The sequence below is a fragment of the Manihot esculenta genome, chromosome 1 (assembly GCF_001659605.2).
Source record: "Manihot esculenta cultivar AM560-2 chromosome 1, M.esculenta_v8, whole genome shotgun sequence".
NCBI classification, from domain to species: Eukaryota; Viridiplantae; Streptophyta; class Magnoliopsida; order Malpighiales; family Euphorbiaceae; genus Manihot; species Manihot esculenta.
In genome coordinates this window covers 31,264,373-31,282,897 of record NC_035161.2, presented here as the reverse complement: position 1 = coordinate 31,282,897, position 18,525 = coordinate 31,264,373, and the positions used below count along the sequence as shown (strand labels likewise).

At 35.0% G+C, this 18,525-nt stretch overlaps 3 protein-coding genes across 5 annotated transcripts in view; 2 read left to right on the top strand and 1 right to left on the bottom strand.

Annotated features, from left to right (window-relative positions):
• LOC110599646 (protease Do-like 7) overlaps positions 1 to 628 on the top strand; it is a 29,852-nt gene extending 29,224 nt beyond the window's left edge. For all 3 annotated transcript variants that reach the window (XM_021736142.2, XM_021736149.2, XM_021736157.2), the window contains one exon: positions 43 to 628. In XM_021736142.2, the coding sequence (XP_021591834.1) occupies positions 43 to 207 (165 nt within the window). In that variant the 3' untranslated portion in view covers positions 208 to 628. The remainder of the gene's footprint in view (positions 1 to 42) is intronic.
• A 13,997-nt stretch (positions 629 to 14,625) lies between these two features.
• On the top strand, positions 14,626 to 16,242 carry LOC110601877. Its single transcript, XM_021739260.2, has one exon. The coding sequence runs from the start codon at positions 15,587 to 15,589 to the stop codon at positions 16,043 to 16,045; it is 459 nt and encodes a 152-aa protein (XP_021594952.1). The 5' UTR covers positions 14,626 to 15,586; the 3' UTR covers positions 16,046 to 16,242.
• Positions 16,243 to 16,554: 312 nt separating this feature from the next.
• LOC110619256 (uncharacterized protein At1g66480) lies at positions 16,555 to 18,525 on the bottom strand. Its single transcript, XM_021762569.2, has 2 exons — positions 17,877 to 18,525; positions 16,555 to 16,981 (listed from the first exon to the last, which is right to left on the bottom strand). The coding sequence occupies exons 1-2, from the start codon at positions 18,471 to 18,473 to the stop codon at positions 16,922 to 16,924; spliced, it is 657 nt and encodes a 218-aa protein (XP_021618261.1). The 5' UTR covers positions 18,474 to 18,525; the 3' UTR covers positions 16,555 to 16,921.

Sequence of the window (18,525 nt, the reverse complement as noted above, 5' to 3'; positions counted from 1 at the left end):
TTAGTTACTGATGGTTGTACTGATGCTGCTATAATTTATCAGGAATTAGGGCATGGGGAATTTGTCCGTGTAAGGACCGTCCACTTGAATGGGAAGCCTCGAGTCTTGACACTGAAGCAAGATCTACATTACTGGCCTACATGGGAACTGAGATTTGACCCCAATACTGCATTATGGAGTAGGCAAACAATCAAAGCTTTGGACTAAAAGTAGACAATAAAGGATTGCTCTAGTTGCGCCTGTTTATTTTTGGAACAAGCTATTGCTGATTTTAAGAATTTTCGGAGTATCCAAAGCTGGGCAATACAGGTTTAGGCTTCTGTTGGCTGTATTTCTAGAGTTGGTGATGTACCATATAGGTTTCACATTTACAATCACTGTTGACACATATTAGTAGTAGTATATGTTAAGAGTATTGAATGCTGAGGGGGATAATAGAGCTAGAGCATTTAGGCCTTTTTTTTCAGATATATTTGGTAGTGAGAATATGCAAGTTACGCCAAAGATATTTAGGGAACATTTCTCAACAACCTTTAGTGTCTTGCGTTTGGTTTTCTGTATGTTTTGGTTGTTACCTGATACAATTTAATTTGAAGCTTAAATAAATATTTGGTAAACTCAAAATTCAGAGAACATTACATCTATTATTTATATTATTAGTGTGTTTTGTCCTTGTGCATGACTCCATCTGTTATGCAAGAGGTGGAAAACGTAGTGCTTTTGAAGTGCTTGTGCTGAACTGCTGATGGAGGTGAAAAGGAAAGGCAAGACGTTATGTTGTATCATTTGTATTGGGTAATGATTAATAATGTTGCCATTTGGCTAAAGATGGTGCAAGAAAGACTATACATGGTATTGTTATTGGGGCATGGTGTTCTTTTATTAAGATTGGAGAGGCACGAGCTGTATTAGCAGCGATCAGATCATATCCAAGATTAGATTAAATTGGCATATGATGAGGATTTTATTTTATCGAATCTAAAATTGATTTTGTTACTGTGAAGGATGTCTTTGATGTCATTTGTAGTGTACCGTGGAAAATTAGAGTTTTGACTGTTTTATTCTCGCATTATTGATATTTATTCTCGCATTATTTTAGATATAATAGCGAAGCTTTGTTTGAAGAATTTATTATTACAAGATTGACAATAATATCTGTTGGTATATTTACTTTCCTTACTGTAATAAAGTTTTATTGGGAGTAAAAAGCCATTTGCATATAATGCAAATGAAAATTTGTAAATAAAAAAAAATTAAAAAAAATAAAAGAAAGAAAGATGAGTTGATAATAGACTCTGGAAACTGTTAAGCTGGAACGTGAAGGGGCACTAACGGTGAAAGCGGTCTGTTGAACTGAAATTAACCCTGGATTGGAAAAAACACTAGTAGTGAAAATACCATTGAAGACGAAAACGAGGGAAGTGAATGAAATTAAATATCTCAGTAGTTCTAACCGTAAACAATGGATACTGAGTGTTGAAACAACATTAGGATTAGGACTTTTAATTTAATTAGTTAAGTTATATTGATTTTCTATTTAAATTTAAATTTCATCCTTAATTTTTATATTGATAATTATATTACTTTTTATTATTAAAAGTCTAATATAGTTAAATTAACTAAATAAAAGAGAAAAATGTTAAAAACGTGGGTTAAGATTAAATCTGTGATAAAATTATTATCATATAAAAATATATTTTGATTTAAAAAGCTTTGTTAATAAATTTTATAAACTATATATGGTTAGTCATGCACAGTAATTCTTTCAATAAATTTTAATTATTATGTATTTAATTAATTATACAAAATTATTTCACTTTATTAATTTAATAAATATATTTAACTTGAATTACTTGTATAACCTATAATTTGATTAAATCTATATTAATTCAAATTTAATCTATTCAATTTAATAGAATTTATATTGTTCTCCATTCTTTTTAATATGCATAAATAGAATATTTTATGAAAAATTAAAAAATAAGATATTTTATAATTAATTGTATCAGTGTAAAAACTTGGAAGTGATATTTTGAGATTGAAAAATATCAAATATAAATTTAGTTTGTAAACTCGTTTCGAAATTCTAAGATCTACTGTGGAGTGTTTTCACTATATATATGTGAGAGAGAAAAGGGTAGGAATAATAAGATCTTAAAGGTATCTACATAATTTTCTTTTTATTTTAATTGGATAAAAAATATTATAAGAATTATTATTATCATTTTAAAATTATTTTAATGTAGCCTATTTTAATTTTTTGAGTTTTTATTTTGTTCATATATGTAATATTTTATACGTATGACTACTAATAAATTTTTAACAATTAAATTATATACGTGCATATGAAAGAGGATCGTTTAAATAAATATAATTTTATTCAAAATTAATGAATTAAATTTAATAAGATTAGAGTAAAAACTATTATTACAATTATGTATATAATTTTATGTTGTGTTTAGCTGCAAAGTCAATCATCTCTTGTGTCTCTTTCATTCCCCCAATGCCACTACCACCCACCATCTTCCTCCCTACATTCAATATATAATAGTTTAAAATTGTTAACTCTTTATTTTTTTTTTTTTTTTAACTTCAATTATGGGTGAGAGGGTAGAATTAAAGACAATTAGTTTACCTGTAATCAAAGGGAAGACTGGTAGCTCATGTGGCTTCTGTGGTGCACCAACCAAAATTAACTTTCCATGAGACTTCAATAGATTAATCAAAGGTAAAATAGGATGCATTGCAGATACTCTATGAATTATACCATGCCCAGCGAAGCCTATAAAATCAACAATTCGAATTTTATAAGAAAGCAATAGAATTCTTTCTTCTCTGATGATGCTCACAGTTGGCTTTTGGAGAATTTGCAGAATAAGTCGAAAGCAGTCCAGGAAGTACAATGGCGTGTGTTGTTTGGTGTTATTTGTAGGAAAATATGGAGTAGGAGAAACGAGTTTGTCTTCAAAGGCAGTTAGCCTATCCTCTGCATATTTTGCATATGGCTATTTACCAGGCTAAAGAGTTTTAAGTTGTCTACGACAGCATGATTGGACAAAAGAAGACAAATGATTCTAGATGGATTGCTTGGATGAAAGCAAAAGAAAATTTTCTAAAGATCAATGTCAAAGGAGCATGGTACGCCCATACTAGCGTGGATGTGGAGGAAGTTTGATTCTAGACTACAACGGCACTTAAATTCAAGGTTTCACGACCATTTTTGGAAATACTAGCATCCTAAGAGCTGAACTAAAGGCATTATATGATGGCAAATGATATACTGTTTACATTCCAAACGGGGTAATTTTCACTCGATAATACAGATGATAATGCAGATGACAATTGAACTGAAAAACTACTAAAATTCATTGAAAATTTTTGAAAGTGTTTAAGGTCTTTTAATAAGATTTTTTTATTTATTTTTTCTCACTCACAGTTTCTTTCAAAATGATTGTTTTATCTCACTCACAGTTTCTTTCAAAATGAAAACTCTGATACTAATCATAAAAATCAGTAGCAGAATAAACTTAAAAAAATAAAAAATCTATAAAATAAATTCTTTTTATTAAAAGACTTAATTTTTATAGAAACTAAACAGTACAAAATAAGTGAAAATTTACATAAAATGAAAATTAATTAAATAATTATAACTAAATACATTACGCAACTAACTTGACCTAATATATAATTTAAATACAAAAATTTAATATATAAAAAATAATTAAATTAATTTTCTAGATGCATTTCACATAATCTAATACAAACAATAGGTTGATGACTTCAAATCAATAATTATAATTTGTTTCATTCCCTTACTAAAAATATTGAATTTTTTTAAAAAAAAAAAAAAATAAACACACGCATACACATAGATCAGTAATAAAACTATGACAAATTTATCAAAAGATCCTAACGCTAACCCGCATTAGTAAGGTGGTTTGTATTGATCCATCACGTCCTATTATAGGTCTAATGTGCGCACTTAGAGACAAGTGGCATATATAATTAAACCACAATAGGACTTACTTAAACGAATCAACTAAGCCCAAGTCTTTATCCTCTGCTGTAAAGTTCATACCATTAATAAGAGGAATTCCTTAGTTACCACTTGTATAATAAAACCACAAGAAAATTAACGTCAATTGTTAAAAGCAGAACTAATATTGTTTCAACATTAAAAAAAATTATAGGAACTAATGAAATTGCCACAATAACAAATTCTTATGCCTAAGTTTGCATGATAAACAACTAATTTAATTATAAAAAATAATCCTTAATTAAAAATGTGTCGGCCTTTCATTATCACTGATAGTGATTCGCTCCAGCAATGCTGAAGATGCGAGGCAGAAGCTACAGTAACCGTTGAATTAAAGCCAAAGATAAAGTTGAAGAAAAAAAAATTCTTAAAGAGACATTTCCTTCTCATAAACTTTTACATTCATGGAAATGAAATATAAATCTTACAAAAGTTAAGAAAAAGCAACTGCTGTCTGCTGCCATAGGAATGTACATAGTCAGGACTCAGAAGCTTCCTACTGCAATAATTATCTTTCTTCTAAGAAGAATGTCCACGCTAAAGACTCCGGCTTGAAATTAGAACAGTGAGAAGAAAAATAACACCAAAATAAAGCATGGGACGGTGATGAGCTTTTCTCCCTTGAGACGTATTGCTACTGAAAATTCTGCCGGCGGAGGATACTTGTAATACCACGGAAAGTAGGGCAATATTGGGTTAGGAGGTGGTGGTGCATACCAAAACGGAGGAATATTTGGTATGCCTCCACCGGTTGGTGGTGGATAGTAGAATGACGGTGGTACCGGCACCTGTGGCGGTGAAGGGGGAGGTGGGCATTGTGCAGTGGGCATGGGAGGTGGTTGACAAGAGTAGGGACATGCAAAATTATTAGGCGGAGGCGGCGAGGAGTATATTGTAGTTTGGCTAGGGACTGTAACTTGGGACAGCAATTTGGATGGTGAACTCAACAACAATATTACGACCAAAAATATTGGTTGGATGAAATTTTTGGCCATTGGAGGATAATTATGTGGCCTTAGAAAGACGAGGAAGGAGAAAATGAGAGAAGATTTATGTTAAGAGGAAGGCAACCCATATGGGTATGGTGTATGTGGTGAGCTATTGAAAGGATTTTTAAGATTTTGATCGCAGAAGTTGGTGTGAGTGAGTGAGTGAATTATTATTGGGAACTTTGAAAGCAACCTCTATATTCGTTTTTGTTTAAATAAAAAATGGCTACTTTTAAAATTTTCTTTTGGAGGTAGCGACACACTAGGGAGGGTTTATTTGGCCCACTTGGCATTATTTTAGACAATTATAATTGAGTTATCAGTTAATTAAGCTGCTTGTTTTTTTTTTTTAAAAAAAAATCAATCATTGGCTTTTATATTAGACCTTGCTCAAAGTGCCACTAATAATTGGGTGCATGCATAAGGTTAGATTAATGATGCACATTGTTGTCTTCTAATCAATGAATGATTATATCTCGTCACATGCAGCCAATCATATTTTAATTTTTGTTATGTTTTAGATGATTAATTAATTATTTTTGTTTAAAAAAGAAGCAAAGGAGCTATTCATTCTTCCAACCGACAATAGCAAGTAATTTTGTCCATTAAAAAAAAAGAAGAAATTAACTCATCCATCTTGAAAGAGAAGGATAATGAAATTAGTTGAAATTTTCATGTAGATGCCGATAATAAAACTAATATTCATACAGATTGGTGGTCATGGTTACAACAATACCAAAAGATTCCTACAGTGATGCCGACAAGGACATGGGAAAAAAGAAACAATTAAGGGAAAATGACTAATGCGTCCTAATCTTCGTCGTTGAGCAAAGGCTCTCATCAATTTGAAAGAAACCCTTTCGCTCTTTTACCTATTAAATGCAAATTCAGAGCATAATTTAAATTTCATAAGCAAAAGGTTAACAAATGTGAAAGATCTTATGCTACAGCCTTAAAAATTTCATTGTGCTTATATCGAAATCAAGGTTTGAAATATTTCCGTGATGAAGTTCATAGGCCAGGCTTAAGACAAATAGGAAGGTGAAGGCGGGTGTGGCTCTGGGCCATGGGCGTAATGGGTGGATGAGAGCCCTGCTATTAAATCCACCGGATTTGTAGCTCAGTAATCATATATGATAGAGAAGTTCATTTATATCTCTACCTGCAGTGGCCAACAGGCTCACCACTAACTCAAGTCAAGTCATTACCTGACCCATCATCTCCAGAGGCATTTGCCCCATCTATAAATGCACCCATAACCAGCAAGATAAAATCCGATCACTTTTCTTTAATTAATAATTCATTTCAAGCTATTCACGGCCTTGAATCATAAAATCAACCCCCACCCATCCTCAATTGGTTTAACATTTCTAAATTAAATGGTTGAAGGAAATTTTAATTAGTCTATCCATTAGACCTAGAGTTGAAAAGAAAATTGAGGAAAAAGGTATAACTAATTAATTATGATAAATTGACCAGTATTTATTTGTAGAAAATCTTATGTAATTGACTGATGAATTAAGTTTTGGAAAGCCATGTGAGATTTTGATTAGTTGCATTTTCATTAAATTAAATATCAAGAAATATCATACCTTTGATAGTGTAATTAGGCCAAGTGCAGGCAACAAGCGCATATATTTATTTATTTTTTTTCTTTAAAAAAAAAACTACAACTACAAGGTCAATTTATTAATTGCAGAGTTGATGATACATAATTAATAAAAATAAATTATGTCCAACTCCTGCTTCAAGCCTTCAACCAAGTCTTTATTTTCTTCTCTTAAATTACCATCTGGATTCGTCTACAATTCACTTAACTAGCTTAACATATGTAAATGTAATTTTTTTTTTCTGAAAGGAATGTTATTGATATTAAACAATATTGTGAGCTAAAACCAAGAAGAAAGTCTAATAAAGAGAGAGCACTATAACCTTAACCACAAATTGATATGAAGTGATAATCAAATTATCATCAAGTGTAGAGCTCCACATCCAGCCAAAAGCAGCAACCCTGTTACAACATTCTTTCTAGCACCGCCGTAATAATCCCAATTATCATAAGGATCAACTACATACAAATTCCCAGGAACACAAGTCACGTAAATACACCTTGGCGGAGGCGGCGGCGGCGGCGGAGGCAGAGGAGGGCAGTATGTGGTCTCTGGTGGGGGAGGTGGAGGAGGCGGTGGAGGAGGAGGAAGGGCACAGGGATTCACACAAGGGCATGATCCACACTTTATTCCAGTATCTGGTTCTTGTGGCAGTGGCTCCAATGTTTGGTCTAGCTTCTTGGTCACATTAGCAGCAGCGCTTGGAACTGCAAACAAAATGAAGAAAAAAGGTAGCGCCATGAGAAGGCTTTGAGGATTCATGCAGAAGTTAATTTTAGTAGCTAGTATGAAGCTGGAAAGAAGAGAGGAAATTTGAGCATCACGTGGGGGAAGAATGCATGGATCGAATTGGACAGTGCAGAATGGCAGAGGAACTGAGATAGAGCTATAAATTAATGTGGTTAGGTAACTTCAGTTATTTCGAGAAACGCAAAGTTGATAAACATGAGAGAGGCTTGATATGCTGTAAGACTTTGTCAATGGGCTTGCAATGTTTTGAAAGCGAATTGCATGTGGATGCTGTAAATGTAGAAACCCCCCTACATGTCTTTTCTTCCATCATCATTTTTGGCAAATTATTGATAATTCTGGAATAATCACCTTCACTTTCTTATACCAATATATAAATCCAATTATATCATAATAAGTTATTATATGAATAAAATTTTAATACTTTAATAATTACGAAAAAGAATATTAATTAATTTGAAATACAAAGTGTTACTCCTATGATTAATTAAGTATGATTATTTAATTTAATAAAAATATTTAAAATAAAAATAAATGAAATCATAATATTATTTTCATGAAAAAGTGTGAAAGTAGCTTAGCGTGCTATCACTTTCCAACCAACCTATGAAGCACCGGAAGCAAAGTAAGAATCTGATGAGCAATTTTTTGAGCATTTTGCCTTTTTATAATCTTATCCCATCAAAAGACGAAAGTAAGCAATAGATCAGTTTTTTTTTTTTTTTTTTTCAATTAGACGAGCCAATATTTGATGTGAAATTTGTTTATATTTACATTTAATTAATAGAAAATTACTATATTATAAGATCAGTTATCAGGTGAGCGCTTTCATTATTTCAAATAGAATGCACCATATTTTAGATAATGTGATTTTATAGATTAGTTGGATGTATTTAGATGTAGGTAAGACTTACCCTAAATGATACCATTTTCTTTTTCTACTATGAGAGGCAGAGAATCATATGCCCTTAGCAAAAAGATGAAGAAAGCAAAACCTTTTTCTCTTTTTATTCAAGGCAATACACCATTCTTTAGTGGCAGAATGAATTCTCTCAACCAGGAATGATGAGTGATGGTCAAGTATTTACAACAGTTCATGCAAAACTTTTTTTTGGTTTTAATGGATATTGCCAAATCTAATAGATTAAAATAATTGACCCAACCGGGAAAATAATCAACTCTATTAATACACTAAAAATAAAATTAAGCGTAAAATTAAAAATATAATCAATTACATTAAATTAAACTAAAATAATTTGATTCAATTTAATTTTTCCCTCGTGAAGTTTGACCCCTAATCATGGGAAGGAGGATGGCCAGTGTTTTGAGTTCCTCCCACAATGTTATGGGGCCCTAAAATTAAGTTTTGCATACCTAAGCCAACCCAAATGCGGCCATAATAGCCCCGAATTAAACCAATCTTTATTGATAGGCCCATGGGGTTTGATGAGAGTGGAAGGAGGAGAAATTGTGTCATCACTCCAGAACACGCCTCCCGTGTTCCTCCCATTCTCGGGTGACAACGCGTATCACTGTCACGGACTCCACAGCCCAACCAACCATGCTCCTCACCTTCTCTTCTCATCTTTATAAACACACACGAATGAAAGGAAGGTGTTGATATGTAGTATACATATAAAAGTAACCTCTCGCAGATCACATGTGACCTTTAGTTACAAGAGAATAGGAAAAATGGCGAAAAAGATTTTATAAAATTGAATTAATTCATGTATTCCTCAATGATAAACAGAGGCATAGTACTCTGTTTAAATAGATTACAAAAATAACTAAATAGCTAGAAGTACGGCACAATATATTGTTAGACTACCATATGTAACAGAACGTATAACTCGTAGAACTCTAAATTACTGAAAATCAGCAGAATCAATTACCAACCTTATCTCTCCAGGCTCAAGTCCTGTAGTCAACCTTATTACTCCAAGGGGTGAACACATCCTTATCACTCCCTTGGTCAATATCCCCCCTCAAACTATGTCGAGGTTGGAGATATAGTTTGTGTCGAAAGAACGCAAGACGAGCCTTAGGAACTGATTTAGTGAATACATCAGCTAGCTGACAAGTGGAAGGAATACGTTGAGTAATAAGAGCCCCTTGAGCTACCCGCTCTCTTACATAGTGGTAATCCAACGCAATATGTTTACTTCGAGCGTGAAATACTGGATTGACTGTGAGGAATAGAGCACTGACATTGTCTGCAAAAAGTTTCGGTGGGTGTGGAGGAAAAATCCGAAGATCAGATAGAATATATCCAAGCCATGTAAGCTCAGCTGCTATATGAGCCATGGCACGGTACTCAGCCTCTGTACTGGACAGAGCAACTGTGGACTGCTTCTTCGCACACCAGGAAATGATATTCGAGCCTAGGAACGTGCAATAGCCTGTAGTTGACCGTCGCGTCGTCGGACAGCCTGCCCAATCTGCATCAGAAAAGGCAGAAAGAGCAAGTGTAGTATCGGAACGAAGATTGAGACCATAATGTATCGTGCCCTTTAAATAACGCAAGATGCGACGAACATATTTCAGATGAGCATGAGTAGGTGAATGCATGAATTGGGACACAAAATTTACACTAAAAGACAAGTCAGGTCTGGTTAAAGTGAGGTATTGCAAGGACCCGACAATGCCCCGAAAAGATGTTGGATCGGAAAGTGGTTCAGAATCAATTGGCGGATTGTGTTTAAGGTCTAATGGAGTGGGCATTGGCTGACAATCAACCATCTGGGCACGCTCCAAAATGGAGTAGGCATAATGCGTCTGTGATAAATGAAGTCCAGTGGCTGTAGTATCCACTTTAACACCCAAGAAATGATGGATTGGTCCCAAGTCTTTCATGGAGAATTCTGCGTGTAACACCTGAATAAAATTATCAACAAGAGCTACAGACGAACCCGTGAGTAGCATATCGTCAACATAAACCAAAAGCACTAATATCTTATTAGAACAATAAAAAACAAATAATGAAAGATCCGCCAAACTGCAAAAGAAACCATAAGCAATGAGAAACTTACTTAACCGGTCAAACCAGGCACGAGGAGCCTGCTTGAGTCCATAGAGAGCTCGTTTTAACTTACACACATGCGATGGCTTGTCCGGATTTTTCATCCCTGGTGGTTGCTCCATGAACAAATCCTCAGTAACATAACCGTGCAAAAAAGCATTTGTAACATCTAACTGCCTTATTGGCCATTTTTTAACTAAAGCAACAGTTAAAACAGTACGAATCGTGCCAGGTTTAATAACGGGTGAATAAGTTTCAGTGTAGTCGACGCCATCCAGTTGATGGAATCCTTTGGCTACTAACCGAGCCTTTAGTCGGTCTAACGTGCCATCTGGTTTAATTTTGGCTTTAAACACCCATTTACAACCTATTATATACAACCCATCCCTGTAAGGAACAAGGTCCCAAGTATTATTCATGTGTAAAGCATCTATTTCAGTAACCATGGCTTGACGCCAATCATCATGTGCAAGTGCTGCCTTAACAGTCTTAGGCTCTCTAGGAATAGAGTTCAACAAGGTAACAGACAACGCATAGCGCGGATTTGGTTTGACAATTCCTAATTGTGACTGTGTGACCATAGTGTGTCTAGGAGCTGAGTTAATGATAGTCATACCTGCTGGGACTGCAACTGCAGTATCATCGGAGGGAGCAGCAGCATAACATTGTATATCGACAGAAGCTGGTGCAGGAGATTGGTGGCTGCCTAGTGCTACATTTGAAACTTCGTCGATATGCTCAGTCTCTGTTGCACTTGAATGGAAGTCTGGACTGGCAGGTACAGCAGGAGCAACGATAGCTAAAGGAATAGTCTCTGCTGCCGTAACCGGGTCTGAGACATCTGAGTCTAATAGCAACTGCGGTTCTGCTGCAGATAAACCAGCAGTCACTGCTGCTGTAACCAGTTCTGAGGCAACTGAATCTAGCAGCAAACGTGGTTCTGCAGTCGGTAAACCTGCAATATTTAGAGATTCCTGCACAAAACTAGGAGAAACATCTGAAGGAGCATCATTATTAGGGGCAGAAAGAGTATTAAAAGCACTATCAACATGTAACTCATGAGTAGCGTCAGTTGTATCACTAGAAGAAGGGAAAGGAGTAATCTCATTCAAAACATTTTGTGGAGGAAGATCAGAAGTGCCAGGTGATTCTGCAAGACCCTGCACACATGAAACTGTTAAAATAGGACTAGACTCGTTGTCTGAAGTTGCCTCGTCTACACTAGAAGTGGAACTTGAATTAACCCAAGGATTCATAACCTGTGACACATATAACGAATCCGTAACAAAAGACTTATAAGAAAATATTTATTCATCAAAACTTACATGCCTGGAAATAATAAATTTCCTTGTTGTCGGATTATAGCACTTATACCCCTTGTGTCTATCACTATAGCCAACAAACACGCAAAGACAAGACTTTGGATCAAATTTGTGACGTTTAGTATCCCAAATATAAGGAAAACATTTAGACCCAAACACACGCAAGGAACTATAGTCAAAATCATACCCATTCAACATGTAAAACGGTGTGTTATGTTGTAAAGAATCAGAAGGTAAGTGATTAAGTAAAAACACAGCAGTTTGAAACGCTTCAACCCATAAAAATAAAGGTAAATGACCATGAAATAACATAGTCATACCTAACTCGCGAATGACTCGATGACGCCGTTCTACCATGCCTGTTTGTTCAGGTGTATATGGACACGAAATTTGATGTTTTATACCATTAGCAAGAAAATGAGATGACAAAGCAGAATTAACAAATTCACCCCCTCCATCTGAATGAAAAACTTTAATATTTTTGCCAAATTGTCTAAACACAAACTTCTCAAAAGCAAGAAAGGTAGCAAAGAAATCAGACTTTTGTTTTAATGGAATGATCCAACAATATTTGGTAAAATCGTCAACAAAGCATGCATAATATCTAAATTTTTCAATCGACAAAACAGGGGCAGGACCCCACAGATCACAATGAATTTTATCAAAAGCACATGAACTATAATGAACAGAACTGCTAAAAGGAAATCTACTTAATTTTCCTAACTGGCAACTATCACACAGATTTTTTATTTGAACAGAACCTCTAACATCTATTAACCTCTTATTACTTAAAGTAGAAACTGCGGATGCTTGAGGATGTCCTAAACGCTGGTGCCAAATAACTGTTGTGCCTACTTTAAAACGGTTGGAAAAATAAGCTTTGGGAGCTGCAGACAAGGTATAAAGATTATGCTTCTTTGGTCCTGCTAGTAGGATTTGTCTCGTTTTCCGGTCCTTCACACAAACAGACTTATTAGAAAACTCACAATTAACAGGAAAATCATCAGCTATTTGGCTAATGGAAAGCAAATTCTGTTTTAAATCAGGTACAACTAAAACATCAGAAACAGGCAAACAATGCTTTTGCTTAATGCTAGTACTACCTATACCATTTATAGACAAGGAAGACCCATCACCAATAGCAATAGAATCCATACCAGAATACTCTTTAAAATTGTCTAAAATAAATTTGTTACCTGTCATGTGATGAGACGTACCTGAGTCGGCAATCCAGTCAGCATCTACTACTCCGTTGTCCAGAGTAAGTGCAACAAGAGCTTGAGGTAGATTTTCTTGAGGTGATTTAGGAATCCACCAGCAAATTTTGGCGATATGCCCAGGTTTGCCACAGTATTGGCAGACTTCATCTTTGTAAAGTTCACGTTCTTCTGCAGTCATACGTCGGTGCCCAGAGGGAGGTGTACGACGTTGAGTAGTTGAGTTTCCTCTTCCCTGATTCTGACCACGAGGTTGTTGCGCTTGGAAGCCTCGTCCTTGAGAAGTAAAATTTGAGCGCCGACTAGAATTGGAATTTGGTTGTCTTTGTTGATTTCCATATAATGCAACGTGGGACGAAATTTGACCCATAGAGGCATCAGACTGACTCATAAACCAAGTTCTTCGTTGCTCTAAACTATTCAATTGAGAGATCAGTTCTGTAAAAGTCAGTCTTGGAGACTTAAGCATGGTAGTAGTAAAATCTTCGAACTGAGGCCCCAGACTTGTAAGAAGGCAGAATACCTTTTCGTTGTCTGGAACTGTTTTCCCAATCGCGGCAAGGTTATCGCAGATTTCTTTGAAAAGCCGCAGATGTTCTGTTATCGTTTTACTTTCATCTTTGCGAAAGTAGGATAGTTGTTGTCGTAGATTAAACTCTCTCTTCTGGGAGTCTTGAGCATAAGCATCTTTCAGAGCTTCCCAAACAGTCTTTACTGTTTCCAGACCGATAACGAGCCCTAGAGATTCTTCGCTTAGGGTTCCATAAATCCACCCACGAAGTAATCGATCTGATTTCTGCCACGCTTTGAAATTATCAGAAAGCTGAGGCTGATAATTTTCGGGAATTGGTGAGGGAGCAGCCACAAATTTTTGGTCTTCTGGAAATTCTGTCGTCAGATGATCGGACAGATCTTGGCTCTCAGCTAGGCTCAGCAACTGAGCCCTCCATAAGGGGTAATTCGTTTGTTTTAGCTTTAAGGTAACAAAATTTGTAACATTTAAGGAAGAGGAAGCCATTTCGTGAGAAGAGAAAAAAAAAACTTTTGGAGAAGAAGAAGGCGGATACGAACCTGCTCTGATACCAACAAGAGAATAGGAAAAATGGCGAAAAAGATTTTATAAAAATGAATTAATTCATGTATTCCTTAATGATAAATAGAGGCATAGTACTCTGTTTAAATAGATTACAAAAATAACTAAATAGCTAGAAGTACGGCACAATATATTGTTAGACTACCATATGTAACAGAACGTATAACTCGTAGAACTCTAAATTACTGAAAATCAATTACCAACCTTATCTCTCTAGGCTCAAGTCCTGTAGTCAGCCTTATTACTCCAAGGGGTGAACACATCCTTATCACTCCCTTGGTCAATATAGTTAACATCATCAATCTATCGTACGAGCTACTTTCTTGGTTTCCCCCTTTATTTCAATCTCTATAAATCTGTGTTGTTTTGTCTCCCTGTCAGCCTTGTCTTTAATTTTACAAGATATGGCTGCCTTCCAATATGCCTCCAGTGTGGGACGACAGCCAACCCTTGCCGATGCAAGATGGTGGGCCCAACTCTTTGTTTCTTGGCGTTTGCTGCGGCAGCAATCGTGAAATGGCCGGTTGGGTCCTTTGTTTAAGTAAATATATGCTTATACAGAATAGATATTATAAATATATATATATTTTTTAATTCAGATAAATAAAAGAAGACTAAGAAATTGCTAAACCCAAATCAACCCAAGTCACTAGGCCTAACTTTTATACCCAACAAACTAAAACTCAGAACGATAAATGGTAGAAATTGAAAGCAGCTTCACCACCATTAACGACGGAGCCATCCGTACGTGTCAAGTTTGAGAAAGGACCCAGGGGGAAGCTTCCAGTTAATCCAGCGATCAACACGGGGTTGAATACGCGGGGAAATGTTGGATTTTCTTCCAGCAGAAGGAATTCACGGCCCTTACCAATCACTTGCTGGTCTCAAGGCTTGAAAGAAGTCATATGGTAAAGTTACTATATCTTCTTCCCAAAGAAAATTATGTTCGAGCTCAGGCCATTGGTTGGTCTGCACTACAGTTCACGGGTAGATGTAAATGACGTATATAGACACTAATATTGTTTTTTTTTTCTTTAAGATATTAATTTTTTTTATTTAGTTGCAAAATTAAACGTCTCCAAATCATCAATTATTTATGAGTTTGAATTTTTAATTTATATATTTATTTTCATGCCTAATTAGTATTCATGGAAATATTGTTTCAGAAAAACTGAATAATTAGGGATATATGCTCTTTGCTTAGAAGCCTCTACAACTATATAATCCTTTAAATCCAAAACAAGCAAAGGTGGCCTGGTTTATCAATAAAATTCAAAACACTGCAAGCCAGGGAAGGGACCATTCATCAAAAACTCATAAACAGTAATTAAAAACAAAAACAAAACAAATATCATATTGCACGACTGACTAATAGCGACTATGAACCTCCAACGACGACCCAAAAAGCAGTCACCGGTCAAGTCATATCTCAACGTATAGTAAACGTCGACCTACTTAATTGTATATATGTATGCATGCCATTATCATCTATCCCAACAAATTAACCCTTAATTAATATATCTCTTCCTTTAAGTTCTCCCGCTTCAGCCATGGCAAGGAAAATCTTTGTTACGCTTTTTATTCCTAAGCAAAATCTTCCATTCTCAGCAACCCTTGTCTGCTCTTCTCTTGTCTTCGTCATAACAGTGTTCAGTTTGTTTTCTATAGTCATATTTCTGTGTTCTTCGCACAAGACCAAGAAATTAGATAGAGCGAAGGATCAGGAATCCAGTGAGAAAAAACTTCTGTCAAAGATTAATAGTGGCATCAGCAGTAAGGCTCATTCTATGGTGAAAATGATTTCATGGAGAAAGATGCAACAAGCTGATGATGATGATCTTGACGATTATGAAAGTGAAGAAGCAATTTGGAGGAAGACGATCATGAAGGGTGAACGGTGTCGTCCGCTTGATTTCTCTGGGAAGATTGAGTATGATGCTCAAGGAAATCTTGTGCCTCAATCAAGATGTTTAGATCAGAATGGTAAAATCATTTCTTTCAAAAATTGATGACAAGCTTTTTTTTGTTTGTTTGTTTGTAAGCTTGTATAGAGAGATAATATATATAACTGAGTTTCTTGTAGAGATGCCATCAATTTTGCTTTTGTTTTTCCTTTTACTTTTTCGCCTGTAATTTTGCGAGAGTTCATCCGTTCATCAATTAAGGGAAGCTCATTTTAATATAAAAGTTTTATTTTTGTATTTGAGAATATGATTTATTTCTTTATATAAATAGTATGTGATTCGAAAATGTTAAATTCTCTTTAATTTTTACATTTACTTTTAAAAGAAAATCTACTAAAAAATAAAACTAAGCAAAAGCAGATTTAACTTTTTAGTTTACTATACTCTTTTTTCTTTTTTAATACTTTTTTAAGTTAAATTTTTTAAAATTTAAACAAGAAAATTGATAGAAATTATCGCATTTTAAATTTAATAAATATTTAGGTGGTGAAAAATTACTTATAAATTATTATTATTAGTATTAGTATTTTAAATTGGGTGGTTTATCGACAATCTTATGAAATTAATATTCTTATACTAACTAATAAGGGAGTACAAAGCCAAGATGAGAGGATACAAAAGAGTCATTGCCCATGACAGGCAGCATACTAACTAATACATCAGCTACATGACCAAATGCTCCAATGAAAATATTATCTTGTAATTTGAGAACCAATATCAAAAATGGCCATCACAAGAAGAATACAACCCACTACTTTTCCAACTACCAACACGATGGGGACACTTGATTTCTAGATAAATTTGGTCCAATACCCATTTTCAAAAATAGATTTCTCAACATTTTTATATATCTGCTTCTTATTTATAAATGCACATAGCCTTAAAATTTGCTTAAATCTGCCTTTCTCTTGTTGATCAGTGCTAGTGGGAGGCTAAGGCTAACTGGATTTCCCCTTCGTCTGGTACAAAACTCACTCTCTTCTGCAAATTTTTTATAAAAAAACAGAGCAGGATTAGCATAATGCAGCTTCGTAAATTAATACTTGTAGTAGTAATTATTAATTAGGAAATTTTCCCTAAAGTAAGAGCACAAAATTTAATGTTTTTAATTTGTAGGGTCAGTTTCTGGCATCAAATTCAAAGCACAATCAAGTATAGAAAATTTTGGGGCTATTTTCCAACTGCAGGGATTGTGTCCCACTTGCCGCTGTGTAACTATAAAACTAATAACATCCACAGTTCCCTACCATAAATTAGCCCCTTGAATTTGACTTCATTATCCTCATTGCTTTGTAAGTCAAATTTGGGTTCATGTTTCTGTTTTCATGGAGGAATATGGATGAAGAGTAGGAATTCTGTCATCTTCATTCTTGAATATCCAGCCAGAATGTTTGCCATTTGTGAAAAATCCACAAATGACTAATTAAACCCACATTTCTTAGCTACTATTTAGTTCAATTTCTTACTTTAATAAAAAAATGGATTCTATATTTGCATCAATTATCAAAATAATAAGTAATTTATCGCTGAAATCATATTCAGAATTTTGAATTTTCGACTTTAAATTAATTATATTTAAAAATAAGTTTTTTTCATTATGGGGATCTCTTTCCTCAAGATTTTCAGTTCTGATGTGTAAAAGCAGACCTAACGTTGATTTAGAAAGTTGGTAGTGAGCTCAGAGCATTAATTAAGAATCTAATTGAATTTGAGTAAGACTTAAGAAAAAATAATTAATCCTCCAATTGCTTAAATCTTCCCATAATTGAGGGCCATGCCCATGCATATATATAAATAAATATAATAGAAGCAAGCAACTCATGACATGGAATTAAATTGATTAAATTCAAAGAAAAAAATCCAATCAGTTCCATACCTCACGTGGTTTAAGATTCTCTCCTATGCTACCAAGCTCCGGCCTCCATTGAACTTGCCGCCGGTTCAAATCACCACGTTTAACTTCATCGGAATCTTCCATGAAAAGATCAACAATCTTTTCAGCCATCTCTACTTCATCTTTGCTCTCTTCCACCAGCTTTTCAACTTGAGCCTTTGGAAGCCTCATTTTGACGCGAACTGGAGCAGACCCATTAGGAACTTGGCTAGATAACGGCCTCGCAATTGCGAGATCGGAAACTGATCTCCGAGAAAGCATCAGGAATTCAAGCCTGTCCTTAGCACTCATCTGAATTCCTGAGCGAACCCTCCTGGGGGTCCTACTAGGCTCTTTATTCTCTTCAGGAAACTTTGGCAATTCTACCAGAAAATATATTCGCTTTGGCTTCAGTTCCTGTTCAGGCTCTAATGCTTTAGCTCGGATTCCGAAATGCTTAACGGCCTCCGAATCCAGCAGTACGTGCCCCGGATAGTCCTTGACGACTTCCCGAGCGGTCACCGGAGTTTTTAACTTGAACGTTTCGCCATCAATCTTCATCACCTTTGCCTTCCTGCCTCTGCCTATACTGTTTCCCATCTCTCTTTCGCTCAAAAATGGCTAGCGGGACAATGAGAAAAAAAAAACATTG